Genomic DNA, 17,295 nt, shown 5'->3' with positions numbered 1-17,295 from the left:
ACCTTGATTATCCATGTACGTGCAGTCCCTTCTTGAAATTCAATCACGTTCTGGAGCATTAAATTCTCCTTGCTTTCCTCTGTTCTTGTAATGTTAGGAACACTTGTTTTCATGCTTCCATGAGGCTCTTGCTGTTGCAGGAATTTAATAAAATATTCTGGTTTGGGGGGCATAATAGCAGCAGCTGCCACTTTAATCCATGCACTACTATGCCAAAGGGAGCCTTGGATAATGGCAAGTAGCACAAACAGCACTGTCTCCATTGCATTCAGTGTTTTAGATAAAAGAAATGTCATTTTCCTGTTTCATATCCAATAAATGTTGGCTGGATTAAAGGAACACAGTTGTTTGTTGAAAATCAAGGGAAGAGAAACAGCAGGCCATGTCACTTTATAGGCTGATTTTGCACTAGGCTACTTGGATCCTCAGACTACCAAGTTTTTGGAGAACATGCCGTCATACATAGAATGTATGTTTGGCTCACACTTCAGACCGTAACATCAAGTGAATTTGCCAGGGGCTGTAAAGGGATTCTAGGCCTGAGACTGGGCTGCAAAGGCAGCTTTAACGGATTAAATGAGGCTTAAAATGGTTGGAGACATGCCCGTGAAACGTAGCATAAGCTTTCATCCTTCTTTTAATGGAGCAGTATTTTCACACATTTCTTACATTCCTGCACAATTTACTGGATGAAATAATTTGACAAGTGTATCTGTTCTGTGATCCCAATTCTGACAAAGCGAATCATAGATAAGACTCATTGATTTCATCATGCCTTATGTATGACTCTATTTCAATCCTCATGTGTTGTTGAACACCATTATAAAGTATATTTATTTACATGAATAAATAACCCTCTGTACTCCATACTTCTAACCACAACTTATTTGCTGCAGTCGACATAAAGGAAGATAGCTAAGAGGATGCCTGATGGATCAGACCAAAGATATATCTTGACCAACATCCAGGGTGGGTCAGTGAATAGTATGAGTCAGAATGAATAGTGCATTGCTGCAAAGTCTGAAACTTTCAGCTAAGAGATTCAGCTTCATCAGCAAAATGCAAATTTAAAAGTGCTTTGGGAATGGTTACATAATTACTCTGATATTCTAGGAAGATTGAGACTTTAGTGTGAAGCAGATGATGCTGTTCAGGATATGAGAATGTCATTGTACCTCTCTAATACTGACAGCAATAAATAGCAAGCTTCATATTTTAACCTTAGGAAATCTGTCACTGACGACTGGTAAGTTCTGGTTTGTAAGTGCATGTACACATAACACACCCCAGCACACACATCCATTCTCATGCTCACCACTTTGTAAGATGGTGACACAAACTTCTGATTTCTACTGGCATGCTCACTGAACCCCCACCACACTTCTCCCCCATTTTACATTTGTAAAGAGCAATAACTAATAGGGCATGTGTGTATAACTTGTTTATTTTTAAAAGATCAATGCAACTGATAATCAACATGAGTGCCATTGAAATATCCCATACATTCAACAGAGAGATGCATTTAAATTTTAACTCTGATGTGATCACTGTTACACAAGATTTCTTTACATGTGAAAGGTTTTCTAAGTTTTTAAAGCAAGTGGTTCACTGACCACTGAGGTGCTCTTTAGTTGCTCTCCCAGATATATGGGAGCTGTTTACCTGGGAGCAATTCCACCGTGGCTCGTGGCTTAGAGAATGTTTACATGATCCAACCATGCAGGCAGGAGTTAGAGCGCCTTTTCTGCAGAACCAGCACTGCATGAGGTTGCCATTGGGGAAAAAACAGATTATCCCCCCCCCTCCAAGTGTGGTTGCTGGCAGATACGGTAAGTGGCATAAGTTTTAAAATGGCCCCTGACCCTTGCACTCTGAAATTCAGGAGAGTTCACAGCTTAAGTTCTCCTGCTTTCTATATCTCACAAATAAAAGTAATATTTTAGACACCAGTCTACTGACTTCTGTAATGGTATTTGCAGTCTTACGATGGTGCCTTGAGCCTATGTTTGGGATATTGACTGCAGAAATTAAGAACCTGTGTACAGCTTCCAAGAAGAAAGAAACAGGGAGATACTATTAATTTTACTTTAAACAATACTTGTTAGACAAAGTTGAGATGGGAATATACACAGGCTAAGCTAAAACATACTAGCTTAGTCCTGAATCCCTTTTCAACTGACAATGGGGCAGGGTGGGGGTTGGGGGAGAAGGAGAGACTGCCCCATACAAAAATAAAGCCTACCATAGCAAGTTATAAGAAATCCTGTAGTACAAGTAGAAATACAATCCTCATTACAGCAGCATACCAGGGAAATAGAACTATGATGGAAATTTATAATTTAAAAGACAAATGCCCAGATGTCCTAACACAGCCAGAACATTTGTGAAAAGGAGAGCAATTAAACATTCATATTCTGCCATGCCACATAACATCAGCTTGGTAAGGTCACTTCAGGCATAAGGGAGTAAGCATGGGAGCCAATCAATACGACAAAGTGTGAGATCAACTATAGCGCTTCACACCAAGCTCTGAATAAAGCAGCTTTCCTGAGGTTTTGTTTATATGCCAGTCAGGCAGAGAGAGATCCACCACAGCTACTGCAGAATGGGGATAGCCCTACCCTCTCCCTTTTGAAGAATAGACCGATTTCCTGTGCATTCAAGCTGCCACGTTGGCACAATTTGCCCTTCAGACATGGAGGGTTTCACCTGTAGAAGAGGAAGCCCAGCCAGTTTTGAGGTTTTTCAATACTTAACAGATGAATAATTTGGAAAGCAAATGTGTAAGTACAGAAGGCAAATAATTCTTTAAAAACAAAAATTCTGATAAGACTTTCACGCTGTTGCGATGATGAAATGTCCCTGTCTCTTCAGACAGAGATGATTTGGCACAGCCAAATGCACCAAGAAACAACAATGCCCAGCTGACAACATTTTTTGTGGATCAGACTTAGAGGTGCATAAAGTAATCTATTCTTTGGAACAATTTTAGGGAATAAAGGCAACAATTTTGACAGGTGTCTATGGCTGACCTAAAATGCCACCCTCTTGCAGGGTTTATCAAACAGTGAAGAATGTAAGTTTCTAGGCTATCACAGATGTCTTTAAATAGAACAGAACTGTTCTTGAAGCACAGCATGGCTGCATGTTTACCTCAAGGGGGTCAAAGCAAACTCCTTCTGGCAACTGGCCAAAGGCAAGGAGCTTGAAAAATAGAACAATTCAAGCTGTACAGGCGAATTCCAGACCAAGTCCTCAGAAAAGGCCAGATGCAAGTCTGAAACTGACAAACATACTTTATGTATATAGATCCTCCCTTTTTCTCATCTACCTTGCATATAGGTACACATCCCTAACTGCTTTCTCTCTCTTAGCATTTCGGTTGCTGGCTATGGTACTTGCTAAAATTAAGCAACCTGTGAGACCTTAATGGGCGTAGAACTACTATTTCTCTTCTCCAGTATTTGGCTACTGCAAATATCTCCCCCTGAACACAAAATGGTAACATTTGGCATTAAATAATACTCAGAAAAATGTCACACTTCGGCTTTCTTCTTAGAAAGGAGGACTGCCCAACACTTCCTTCTCAGAATGGCTCTCTCCTAGGCCAGTGTACTATTTCTTTCTTGGAGAAAACTTACTCAGGTAGTTTTCTTTAGTTTAAGATGCAATTATACTGACAGTATTTCCATTGATCAGTGCAGCTTAAGAATCAAATGTTACAAGACCTTTCACAGTGCCTACACTGGGAAGACACAGCTATGTAACTCTGCTCACTTTTCCACTGAATAAATATACTGCACAAAGAGTGTAGATAAGGCCTAAGCTACACATGGAGTTTCTTTTCAGCTTTCCCACTTTCACACCATTACTATCATAAAGCCTTCATTGGTTCTTCTAGCAATGCCTTTGCAGGATTCCTCAACCTGCCTGCATTTATCCTTAGTCCTCAAATGAGTGCCACTGTTTTGTAAAAAAAAGACTTACTATGTTATAGTAGACTCCTTACTTCCTTTTTTCTTTACATCAACAAGTTAATTTGTAGCTTCCATTTGGCCATAGCATTACCCACACCACAACCACTCCTCACTTTGATCTATACATTGGCCACACTGGTCCAGCAGTGTGCGTGTGTATATATATATATATATATGCATATATGCTTACTAAATACATTTATACTGAATAAAATACATTTCTTTACATCTTTCACCAACCCCTCTCCTCCTAGCTTCAACCTCCCCCACCCTTGATCAAGTGTAATCATTTAAAAAATGATTTTGCATTTTCACTTATGATGAATACATTGCCTTCACCAGTCAGATCCGAAATATAACAGATATTCCAAAAGTACTACCAATATACATATTTTATATAAATTAAGTAAAAGCGTCAGACAAAATACTCTGATTCTTGTGACTGAACATTTGTAAAAAATAGCATTGAAAACATTAACATCCAGCCCTTGTGATACACTCACGCATATGTAGAGAGATAAGTGAATAAGACTTAGGTATGTCCATACATACAATAAAAACTCATTGAAGCCCCCAAAGAGGAAAATCCATTTCAACGGGCATGCAACCCAAGGAAAGCAAATAATTAAAAACAATGCCAGATATGGTACCCATAGAGGTGTCCATGCTTGACTCTTCTATTTCCCGCCCATCAGAAACACATTAGTTGCAAGTAGAAGTGAAGCTGCAAGGCTGGCTCCGAACAACTTAAAGCTGCCTCCATCTTGTGCTTTAAAGTGCCTTTGTACTGACTGGGTGTGCTGCGTGTGAAGCTGGCTTCTGTGGGTAGCAGCTGAAGAAATAAACTTGCAACAGGATGGCCATGTCCACGAAAACCTGGAGAAGTCCACAGATGGAGAACTGGAAGGGAGCCTGGTTCAGGAGGAAGTACACGGTCTTGAAAGTGTCGCCACTGGTCCACATCAGCACCATCTTAACACTTTAAAATGGAGAGAAAAGCAAAACATTTTTTTAGAAGAGGAAAAATGGAAAACTGGAAAAAAAAAGAAATACAAGTTTAGTAGAAAACTGCAGTAGTGAAAACGTAGAGTTAAATATCAGTGCTGGCAGGGAAGGAGTAAAGTATTAATCACCAATCTTTTTAATCTAATGTAATGACTGCTAAAACTAGTAAGTTGGGAAATCTTTTGCTTACTCTTCTACAGGGTAGCCAGTCATAAAGCTATCTAGTTCATATTAAAATAATAATAATAATAATAATAATAATAATAATAATAATAATGCCACATGACTTCATATAACGCATAAAGGGTATTTTTAAACCAGTTTAAAATTTGTGATGTTATTACCTGCAGACAAGCCCACAACAATTCTGTGGCACATGTCATAATACCTATCTTACAGATGGGTAATGGAATATAACTAGCCCAACCCAAAAAACTGGCGGTTTTTGTGAACCGCCCAGAGTGCTTCTGCTATTGGGCGGTATAAAAAGTAATAAATAAATAAAGCCACAAGAGAAGAGGAGTTGATTCGGATGATAATGACCCTTTGGACATGCATGCAGCCTCCTTGTACTTCTTTTTGTGCAAGTGGCAATTAAACCAGAAAGTCTCTAATTGGACATAAATTCCTATTTCATCCAAATGGCTGCATACTTTGAAACAAACTAAGATTGGTTGAAAAGGGACACCATGGTTGATTAGAAACTTCCAGGTTTAGCTAAGGCTGGCAGCAAAGGGGCTGCACGCGCAAGTACCTTCTTCTTCTTTTTTTATTTTATTTTATTTACATTTGCTTATTTATCTTACCTCAAGCCATCAGACAATCAGACTATGTACACACCGAGAAATAATAGGTGCCTCTAAATATAGAAACAACTTATTGAAAGGAGGGGTACCTTAATAATTACTTTTAAGCCATTATTGTGGGTCTAAAGCACTTTCCTTTCTATTGAAGTGTGAGGAAAAAGTGAGGGGGGTCTGAGTTAGCTTTTATAATTTTTAAAATTAATGTTTTCATTAATGCACTCTCAGTAGTGAGAGTCGAAAACATTGCCAGTTTTTAAGTGCCTGTAACAATCTTAATGTATTATAAATGGACAGACTTTTTAATGGAATGATAAGGAGAGCCCAGTAAAAGCTTTGGAGTTCATTGTTATAATAACCTAAAATATATTATGCAACATGTATGAAATATAATTGAAAGCGGTGAGCACTTCAGTTCTTATTTACAATTAATCAGATGCAACCATGTGTGTGACAAAATAAGGGCAAGGCCCAGCATTTGTCTGACTCTAACCAGTGAGAGAAAAAAGGGAGCCAAATAAAGATTTTAGATGGGACAAAGTTTATACTCTGGTCAACAAACACCCACAAAATCGGAATGAGAAATGTGCACCACAACCCTAAGCATGCATGGTAACTACTAAGTAACTCCCACTGCATTCAACGGAATGTAATCCATAGCAAGTGTACTCAGGATCACAGTTTAAGTACAACAGTCAAACAGAGCTTGAAGATAGCAAAGATATTCACAGTTGTGCATTAACTTTATATGAGTCTATTACCACAAAATAATTTTCTGCAAGACGTACATATGTGATTAAAAACTAACAATCCCGAAAGAAGACACTGTTGATGCTGCAAGAGAGGTTTGCAATCTAGTCATATCCTACTTAAGGTGTTTTAAGATGTCACTTTCTCAGTGGTACTTGAAAATCCAGACGCAAAACTGGAACTACTTCAAAGAAGAGGTAACTTAGAGGGATTGGAGTTAATTGGTTGGATCTGGCTAAGTTAGTTGAACATGACATAGATTCCCATTGATTTCAATGACAATTAAATTCAACTAAATTAATTCTGGTTCCAGTCCACTACCATTGCTGGTGGCTGCACACACATAGTGTACATTCAGCTCTGATCTGCTTGTATTTTTGGATACTGCACAGTATCCAAAAATGACCAAGAGATCAGCATGCAACTGCACCAGCCTGCCACAAAAGTCTTGCAATTGCCACAGAAAGTCAGCCTCTGGGGGTGCTCTTAGTTCATACAACGGCACAATTGTGAGGACAGCATGGAAGAGATCTACGCATTCACTTAGGGCTTCCCACAGTGATTTTACCACACAAACTATCAAGCTGGCTTGTTTATAAGCCAACATGCTCACAAACCACAAATGGAGAAATTTCTGAAAGTCCTCAATGTAACTTCAAATCTCTTGCGTGACCAAGGGGGCTTAAGGTGTTCACAGATTTCTGCCTAAAGGAATACTGCAATTGTATCTGCCCAGAACATTTCCAACATTTTCAGAAATCTGCAAGCTCTGACACGGAATCCTGTGTGTGCTTTTAAGCTTTCATATGTGTACCAAAGTTACAGGATTGGGAGATCAATGCTTACTTGATGGTGTAGTCTTCTGACTAAAAAAGAAATCCAGCAGCATCCACACTTCAACACAATATTTGAGTAACATTTACTATGCATCCAATCCCAAACAATACATTTCTACGCTGAAGGCAATAAAAAACTTAGAAATTGATACATGGAAACCCAAATCTACTTTTTAACTCTAGAACAACAATAATACAGGTAGACAACTTGCAGCACTTTCCTTTCTTATAACTTTTAACTATTCTCTTTAAAAGCTGGTGTGGTGCGTGTTTTTAATGTTGTGTACCCCAAACTCCATAGCCCTGAGCTGTTGCACATAAACACAATATCTCAAAAAGAATAAGCAACAGTTATTAGATGATGTTTTAGAGCCTACATATTTACAATATGCTGAAGTCATTCTTACCCAATTATCAGTCCTTTGTATTTCAAGTCCACTTAAAAGGGGGAAAAAGACAAAGCAATACAGTTGTGACAGCCCCAATTTAATAAAATGCATTTTGGCCAGAGGGCCAGGAAAAAGGAGGGCAGTCTCCTCCCATCTCAGGAGCTCATCTGGTACAATTAATGTCACTGGAAATTTCTGCTTCATGTGTGTCCCCATTTCTGATATTAGTGTCTCTTCACCGCACAAACTCGGCCCCCTTCAGAATAAAAGAACTTTTGCATTTATCAAGGGAAACCAGACCAGCTTTGCAGGCACAACAATTTTTTCCTCTTGAATTATTTCAGAATTCCATACAGGAGGAGAAGACTTTTGTAAGCTGAATAAAATAGTGTCTTCTGTGAAGTCCAACAGCTGCTCAGAATTATTCTTATTTTTGAAGGAAAGAGGAGGAAAAAACAGTAAGAAACCCCAGATAGGCAGGAAGCTAGAAGTAGCACACAATCTGCCTGGAAGCAAGAAAGAAGCCAAGTGCATGGACAGATAAGGAGGATTTCATTACACAAAGGTTATTTTTCCCATTTTGAGCAGCTGTTCTGCAGAACAATTTCCCTCTCTATTAGTGGAAGAGGGAAGAGATATGCAACAATGCAATCATTTTATGAAAGATACAGAAGGCATTTTAACAAACTGGAAATATGCTGAGGAGACTTTGCAATCCAAACCAAAGACCACAGCTCAAAAGAACATGTGCAGAATATCTAGAAGTCCCACTTTATCCACCAACCATTTGGCACCTCGGTAATGTACAAGTCCATGTACACCAAACCTTTAATAAGGCTCTATTTATGGTAAATTCCAACAATTAAGCATTTGGCCTGATCCAAATGATGTTTTAACCAATAAACCAACATTTCAGTGTTGAACTATATAAGCCAACATTCCTCAACCTGGCTGGGGATGGCCATGTTCGCTGTGAATTATTATTGACAATATTAATTTATTTACAATATTTATATACCATATTCAAAATAGATTCATTCATATCTAAAGTAAATGTTATGAGTTATAATCTAACACACCTGGACGACACCAGGTTGGGAAAGGCTGATATAAATTGTAAAATAGAAGTACAGAACAAGGATTTTACAAGTTCTGCAACAGCAAAAACAAATAAATCAGCATTTCATGATTTACTGCAGAGAATGAGAGCTTTCACAGCCTATATGGTTTACACAAGGGCAAGCACCAGAACTTGGGAATTGCCATGAACTAGAATTATATTGGTGGCACACAAACCCAGTGCTTACACTATTCAACCCCACTAAATAAGAGTCCATGGCCCTTTCTACACCCAAGGATTATCCCAGGAAAATGGAGGGATCGTCCCTGCCTGCTCCTGGGATCCCCTGTGTGTCATCTGGATGTACAGGGATGATCCGGGGGGGGGGGGAAGGCAGGTGTAGAAATGGCCCATGTTTCGTGAAGAGCAAATAGTAATACAGATACATATTTTCCACAACAGCCTAAATGTATGTAATATATGCACTGATCACAATGTTGTGGAGGACTCTTCTCACAGAATCTAGTTTTTCTGATTGCAAAAAAGGACAGATTTTGATGCAGATCTCCCAGGGGTCTCTCCTGAAGTGGTCCCAATCTTTGGGTCACCGAAGGCCCCGTCAATTAGGAAAATGTTAATAATTTCATGGTTGTCAGGAAAACAAAGCAGCAATGCTAGACAGGAACTCAGGTGTGTGGTCAACCATGCTGCAACCTGTCTGGTTAGCTAGCAAGAGGTGTAAGAGTATCAGGTTTTCCAACAACACAAATGCCAGAGGGAATGAAGGGAGCAGGAGCTGCTCTGAAAGAGATGTTATTGCCAGAGGCTCAAGCAACAAAAATAGCACTTTCCAGCGATGTAATTCACTACCATGGTATCCAGTGACAACACGCCTCCCTAATACAAGTACCTTTCTTGTAGCTGAGCTTTTAAAAATTGCTAGTTTAAACAATGGTATGCAAATGCAACAATCCAGTTAGGCACTGCAGAAAACTGCATTTACAACAAACAAGGGGCTTTCTAGCAGCAATGCCATGAAAACTGAAAACAGGATAGGAGAAATATCTATTAAAACAGAATAGGACAAATTATCCTTCACTCCTTATACTTTGTGTCACATATTACAAATGAAACCTAACACCTGTTAGTTACATAGAGGATGATCTAACCTAGCCACCTCCAGGATTTTCTAGACCTCACCAAGACATAATAGATTCAGGGCCCCTCCAGACAATTCCCCCCACTCCAATGATGGACAATAAATACCAAACTGTTGCAGGGAAACCAAACATCTTCCCTCAAGAAATCACTTCAGCTACACAGCCATCACATTTTCCAAGCATTCAGCACAATATGTCAATGGAATATGCCGCTTCCAGCTAGCACGTATTGCAGGCACAGTTGGCCAGTGCCCATGTGATGCATCTGGGAGAGTCGAATGAATTTCCCTATTGGCAGAGCCTTTCTTTATAAGGGTTTCCTCAAAAAAGAATTACCGATAGGCTGCCACCACAGACTAATCCTCACGTGAACACCCCAGCCTGTCCAGTTGGAGTGTCCTTTTTTTGTAATATGTATATTGAGCATATATTTTGTAGTTGAAAATTTTGAAGGTTTAAGCCAAATTATGTTAAATAATTGCATTTTACCTATGGGGATGTTTTTGATGAGAACCTTGAATAACATCTGAGCTGGATATTGCGCAAATAATGAATAGTGTGATTCTAAAAAAAACTTGTTGAAAAATGGGACTGTACTGGATACCTGATACCACTCAAGTCTCCTGGAACCACTGTTTGTTACGCTTCCCTATATAATTGTATTATAGACATCATAATTTGTATTATTCTAGAATTTAAGGGTCTACATGTATACATCTTGAATTATATTCTTCTCGAAACCGTTAGATTATTTTAGATTTTGTCCACTTATTGTATCCTAATAGCTTGAAGCCCAACAGCTGCCCTTCAGTGTCTAAGACCACCAGGATTCTCCCCTGGAATACTGAAAAGGGAAGTAATGCTTCCAACGTCCAGATGACCAGGACTGAGACTGTTATACTCTAGAAACTTTGAACCGGTCATATTCTCTGTACTAGCTCTCCAAGGGTGACCAACACTGGCTGGACAAATGTTGGACATAATCAGAAAAAATTATACTAAGAATGGGGAGTATCACATTTAATTTCTGTAAACCGCCCAGAGAGCCCCGGCTATGGGAGCGGTATATAAGTGAAATAAATAAATAAATAAATCCAAGCGAAGATTATATGAATCCTCTGGAATAAAATCAATTGGATTATCCCTCTAATACAGACTTGTCTTTTAATGTGCTGGTTAGTCTCAAGCAGTACAATTGGGGAAACACTTCCAGTGATGGGATCTGTGGTGAAGTGATTGCAAATATTTCTAGTACCAGTGCTGGTAGGGAAAGGAGTGTTTGTCTTAATATCACCTGCTCCACAAGTTGTTTTGGCACTGGGGACTTCCCTTGGACAGTCTCAAGGCAGGCACATGGGTTGATACCCATAGGATAGCCACAGGCTTCTTAGTTTGTCTTGTGGCTGATGCGGACTCCAGAGACATCCTTTTTTTTAAAAAAATAGAAATCTCAGAAGAGCCTTCTGTATGACACTTCAGTGCTGACTTAGCTGGGAGTCAATAAGCCAGATACTGACTCAAAGGATCCTGTTATCAAAGGAGTTTTCAAAAAGCTGGCTGCGTACTCCCCCAGAAGATGAATTATTGGTTAAGCCCAAAAGCGCAAATCCTGCTGCTGCATTAGAATGCTGCTAGATGGAGGCAGTGTAGAACGGCGCATTGAGGGGCAGCTCTGAGAGACTTTGCTGGAGTCCGCTGCTTCGAGCATCTTCTCCCACAGGAGAGCATGAGGCCACATTGATCTGTTTGGTAAAAGTGAGACAAGACTCAACCAGATGATTTTCTTCCAAAGGAGACAAAGGTGGTGACCGTATGAAGGTAGTAATTTGCTGCTGCAAAAAGAGCACATGCGGAAAAAGGTGGTCTTTGAGTAATAAGCCCCAAAGGGCCATTACAGAAAATAAAACACAGACACATGAAAAAAATAAATGAAAACATAGTAGAACACCCCCCCTTGAGAAGATAGAAAGAACACATAACCAAAGGGAAGAGGAAAAAAAATTGATAATTTTAATTTGTTGTGATTTTCTCTCACCTAGAGCAAAGTCCCCCTGAAACCACAGCTGTGGCAGCCAAAAAGAACTGAGCGGGAAGGTGGGAGCCACCCCCTTGAGTCTAGCCTAGCTATAGAATTTTGCCGAATGAAATGGTCTCTGAATAAAGAATTAAGGCATTTTTAGCTTTAAGCATTACAAAGCCAGTTATGCAGACTGCACAAAAAGTATCACTTAAATAGTGATGTTATTCCATGGTGCAGATTGTCAAGGAATGAAAGGTGTACAAGCTTGGTGCATGCATACTGACTGATGTGGAAGAGTATCAACTGCACTCCAAAATCCATTCCAACTCCAAATGCAGGTGTGTTCTAAATCTGCTCATTTGTAGTTTAAACCACTGTTTATTGTCGTCCCATCAATGGCCCTGGGAAACCATAGTTGTTTTTCTCCTTTACAGTAGCCTATTAGTTACATGAAAAATGTTTCTAGGCCTCCTCATAATTTTATTTAAGAGAAACTGGGGGATCTTTCTGATTTGAAGGAACAGAGGACATAGTTTTCTGCTAGTCATGAGAAGGATTTGTTCCACATAGGTGGAAGAAAACCTATTCTACTGAAGTCACCATACTACAAAGATCTTACAAACTCAGGACAGTTCCTCAGTCAAAAATGATTATCCATTATTCAAGGCATGGGGGCCATTTTCTAAACTGTCACGACAAAATTAGGCCAACTGCACTACACACAGTAATCTGCCAAAGACAATGTTCATTTAAGGAGTTGACTCGGTTTTGCCCCCTACATAGCAATCATACATGCTTTTATTCGCTCAATAGCATGAATAGATCTAGCAAGTGGGGAGTTTCCTGTCTCTGTAATATCATGACTAGAAAAAAACTGCAACTGCAAACATTCTGCAAACACACAGGGTCAAAGCAGCTCTTCTAGGTCAGATTTGTGAACCTAGAGAAATTATTTTTGCCTCGGTGCATGCTTGTTGCGACAGGGTAATGGCAAATTGGTTCTACAATCCAAATTAGAGAAACATTTCCCCCCAAAATATACATGATCTCTAGTATCTCTCCCCCCCATGTTTCTCTCACACCCCAGCAGATACATCTTCCACCTCAGGTGGGTCATTACAACAGCGTACGTAAGCTCAGTGTCCAAATGTTATTTTACTAGTCTCAGACCTAAACATTTTACTCAGTTATAAGACTCCCAGTAGAAACGTCTCCATTATTAGTGTCATCTATCTATGGTCTGACTGCTTATGCTAGCTTGCCTCTGCCCCAAACAAGGATTTTTACCATTAATTCTTTGAACTTTCACTTAACCATTACTTCAGCTTTTCTGCTTGCTATGTTCTTAAGTCAGAAATGGACAAACAGTTGCAAACAGGGAGAAGCAAAGACAGTTGAAAATTATATAATGATTTCCTCTTAAAATTCCAGAATAGTTTTAGCACACATACCAGTACATACCTTAAAAAAATTAGATAAATGTTTCCCTGATGTACTTACGTCTTTACTATAATCCATTAACACTAGTACTAATTTTATTCACTGCACAATTAGAATGTCCAAAATCTTAAAAGGCTCTTTTTCAAAAGATGGATGTTGGTGAGTCTACATCAAGCATATGCTCTAATGGCAAAATGTGGTTTGTGCTGTGGGTCAACTTATGGAAACATTTCAAATTTAGGTATCTGGAATCTGAAGATTAATATTGTTGGTCTCATCTTCCAGAAAGAAAAACCACTAGGAAAGCACTTAAAGAGTGCTAGGAATACAGATAAGCAATCATTCAGCTAAGAAAATAATAAATGTTTTTATGGAAAACTTTGCATCCATTAAAGCTTGTAGCCTTAATAATTACATTACTGAATAAAAGCATCTGCTATGCACAAATTAATTCACTAGAAAGCTCACTTCATATACTCATCGCGTAACTTCCATCAAAGAAACAAGCTTTGCAACAATCTTAAGACTAATTTAGACAGTGGAAATCTTGCCCAATGGCATGGGGTTGAGTTTGATGGCTCACGGAGTCCCTCCCAGCATTAACAGCCATGCTCTCTGCTACTAGACTAATGGAATAATATTGGGATCGGGATTCCGACAAGACAGATGTTACCATGGAGAAATGATCAAGAATAGGATCACAATCCAAAACTCTGTGGGGCTCTATGTGTACATGGAGCTCCACAAGGGCAAGGCTGTCGCATTCATTGCAGTGCCGAAAAACATCCTGCATATACAGAGATTTATGCAAGGCACATATATTGGGCAGTCCTTCCTATGAACTCTGTGTGCATTGGAACACTTGCAACAGTAGACTTTGCTGGCAGCAAATAAAAACTCTACAAATAATAAATAAATAAGCCCAATTGGACAGAAAGGGATCCCAATTCTGCTCCATACACACCTTGTTTTCCAGCAGAATTGCTGGTATTGCGTGGAAGTGGGTTTGGTGTAGGAGCATCAGGAAGTGGATGGGCACTGCACAAATGGCTACAGTGAGTCACATTTGCCCCACCCTCTTTTATATATGAACACATACAGCATAAGCTTTCATCGTCTATACAGCTCATTGGCAAGTTCTTGGTGGTATGGGGATACCAAGTCATCTTGTCTGCCTCCTGAGGAATCTGTATAACAAACAAGTAGCAACGGTAAGAACAGACCACGGAACAACGGACTGGTTTAAGATTGGGAAGGAGTACGGCAGGGTTGTATACTCTCACCTTACCTATTCAACTTGTATGCAGAACACATCATGAGACGTGCTGGGCTTGACGAATCCAAAGCTGGAGTTAAAATCGCAGGAAGAAACATTAACAATCTCAGATATGCAGATGACACCACTTTGATGGCTGAAAGCGAGGTGGAGCTGAGGAGCCTTATGACAAAGGTGAAAGAAGAAAGTGCAAAAGCCGGGTTGCAGTTAAACCTAAAAAAAAACAAGATTATGGCAACCAGCTTGATTGGTAACTGGCAAATAGAGGGAGAAAACATGGAGGCAGTGACAGACTTTGTATTTCTGGGCACAAAGATTACTGCAGACGCTGACTGCAGCCAGGAAATCAGAAGACGTTTACTTCTTGGGAGGAGAGCAATGACAAATCTTGATAAAATAGTTAAGAGCAGAGACACCACACTGACAACAAAGGTCCGCATAGTTAAAGCAATGGTATTCCCCGTAGTAACCTATGGCTGCGAGAGCTGGACCATAAGGAAAGCTGAGCGAAGGAAGATAGATGCTTTTAAACTGTGGTGTTGGAGGAAAATTCTGAGAGTGCCTTGGATTGCAAGAAGATCAAACCAGTCCATACTCCAGGGAATAAAGCCAGACTGCTCACTTGAGGGAATGGTAGTAAAGGCAAAACTGAAGTACTTTGGCCACATAATGAGAAGACAGGATACCCTGGAGAAGAGGCTGATGCTAGGGAAAGTGGAAGGCAAAAGGAAGAGGCGCTGACCAAGGGCAAGATGGATGGATGATATTCTAGAGGTGACACTCGACCTTGGGGGAGCTAGGGGTGGCAACGGCCGACAGAAAGCTCTGGGGTGGGCTGGTCCATGAAGTCACGGAGAGTCGGAAACGACTGAACGAATAAACAACAACGAAGTCACAAAAACATATGCCATAATAAATATGTTAGCATTTGGCGCCAACATTGATTGCATTTCGACGCCAAGTAAAAACATGGCTTTTAACAAAGCCTTTGATGGTTAAACTCACTAGCACATTGTTTTAACTGTTTTAACTGCATTTATTGCTTTTAAATTATATATTGTTTTAACTTGGATTATGGTTTAATTTGTTTTTAACTGTGTATATTTATTGTTTTATACTGTATGTTTTTATCCCTGAGATCTTAGTGATATAGGGCGGGATATAAATATTTTAAATAAAAATAAAATAATACAAGACACTGTTGTTTTTCCAAGTAAACCCTGCATAAGATTTGGCTTTAATGTGTGGCTTTTCTGTAGCAAATAAATGATAGCATTACCATCACAAAAGGCAGGCTTGTATCCAGCAAGGAAGCTAATGCAGGGGAAATGTAAGGCATGAAATCAAAGAAGCTGTTGGAAATTTAATTGCAACCAAGAATTGAGACTGATACTAATGCAATTTATGCTCCAAACACTATTTTTATTAATATGGTACATTTTAAAGCATTAATAGTTTGAGTATTTTAAAATTAGATTAAGTTTGCACCTAAAAATATGGAATTCCTGAATAAGCAGGTAATAGTCCTTTAAAGGCTGATTGTGTAAACCTTACTCAACCATTAGGAGTTCTAAATTTGAAACTCATTCCAGCATGCCTATGCACACAACCTCTGGAAGGAATTTCTTATGTCACTTTGCAGCAATCTCTCTGGCATTACAGCACCACTGACAATCTCAAGAGGAAGCAATATGTCCAGCCCTCATCTATCACAAAAACCAGTTAAGTGGAATTGGGAAGGAAGAGCCCTGGCAGTTATTTTTGGAACTTTGGCATGAAGCAGAAACTATATCCCTGAGTAAATGGATAACATAACATGAGAGGTTTGTAACAGCCAGCTTTGGGGTTGGGGGTCTATATACAACCCTTCCATAATAATATATGATGGAAGTTCCACCGAGAAAGATGATTCCAGAGTGAACTCAGTGTTACATACACGAAGCAAATACATCATCATCTTGGAATGTGTCCATCACTGATGGACTTATTTTTTAATAAAATTAAGGTCAAATTTTTATAATAAAAAGTACAAGGAGCCTGCCAAGAATCTGATACACATGGGATTGCTCTGGATATCTAAACCCTTGTATCAAGTAGCCTACGTGTTTAAGCAGATTCTACTAATATATCAGGCCCCTTTCTCATTTTCAGGAGGTTTCCTTAATATTCCTAGAATTGGCACAAATTACCTGAGTGTTGCTTCACACAAGAAGGTCATTGCATAGGAAGACACACACTTGATCTGGGTCACCAGCAGCAACTTTGATCCAAAGTTACCACATAAAGGAGGCGTCCAGGCAACAGCAGTTCTGGTAATACCAATGTCATTTTTGCTACCTGCACTTCATAGAATCATAGAATAGCAGAGCTGGAAGGGACCTACAAGGCCATCAAGTCCAACCCCCTGCTCAATGCAGGAATCCACCCTAAAGCATCCCTGACAGATGGTTGTCCAGCTGCCTCTTGAAGGCCTCTAGTGTGGGAGAGCCCACAACCTCACCAGGTAACTGATTCTATTGTCATACTGCTCTAACAGTCAGAAAGTTTTTCCTGATGTCCAGCTGGCTGAACCATGCGGT

The 17,295-nt window shown here is 39.6% G+C and overlaps 2 protein-coding genes across 3 annotated transcripts in view; both read right to left on the bottom strand.

Moving 5' to 3' along the window:
• The window catches only part of TXNL4A (thioredoxin like 4A), a 246,335-nt gene that overhangs the window by 123,943 nt on the left and 105,097 nt on the right, over nucleotides 1-17,295 (bottom strand). The window lies entirely within an intron of this gene.
• Nucleotides 1,429-17,295, bottom strand: part of SLC66A2 (solute carrier family 66 member 2) — a 90,190-nt gene continuing 74,323 nt past the window's right edge. For both annotated transcript variants that reach the window (XM_063130484.1, XM_063130486.1), the window contains one exon: nucleotides 1,429-4,956. In XM_063130484.1, the coding sequence (XP_062986554.1) occupies nucleotides 4,749-4,956 (208 nt within the window). In that variant the 3' untranslated portion in view covers nucleotides 1,429-4,748. The remainder of the gene's footprint in view (nucleotides 4,957-17,295) is intronic.

This window comes from Elgaria multicarinata, chromosome 7 (assembly GCF_023053635.1).
Source record: "Elgaria multicarinata webbii isolate HBS135686 ecotype San Diego chromosome 7, rElgMul1.1.pri, whole genome shotgun sequence".
Lineage (NCBI taxonomy): Eukaryota > Metazoa > Chordata > Lepidosauria > Squamata > Anguidae > Elgaria > Elgaria multicarinata.
Note: the sequence above shows the minus strand (reverse complement) of the source record. Positions and strands in the feature narration are given on the sequence as shown.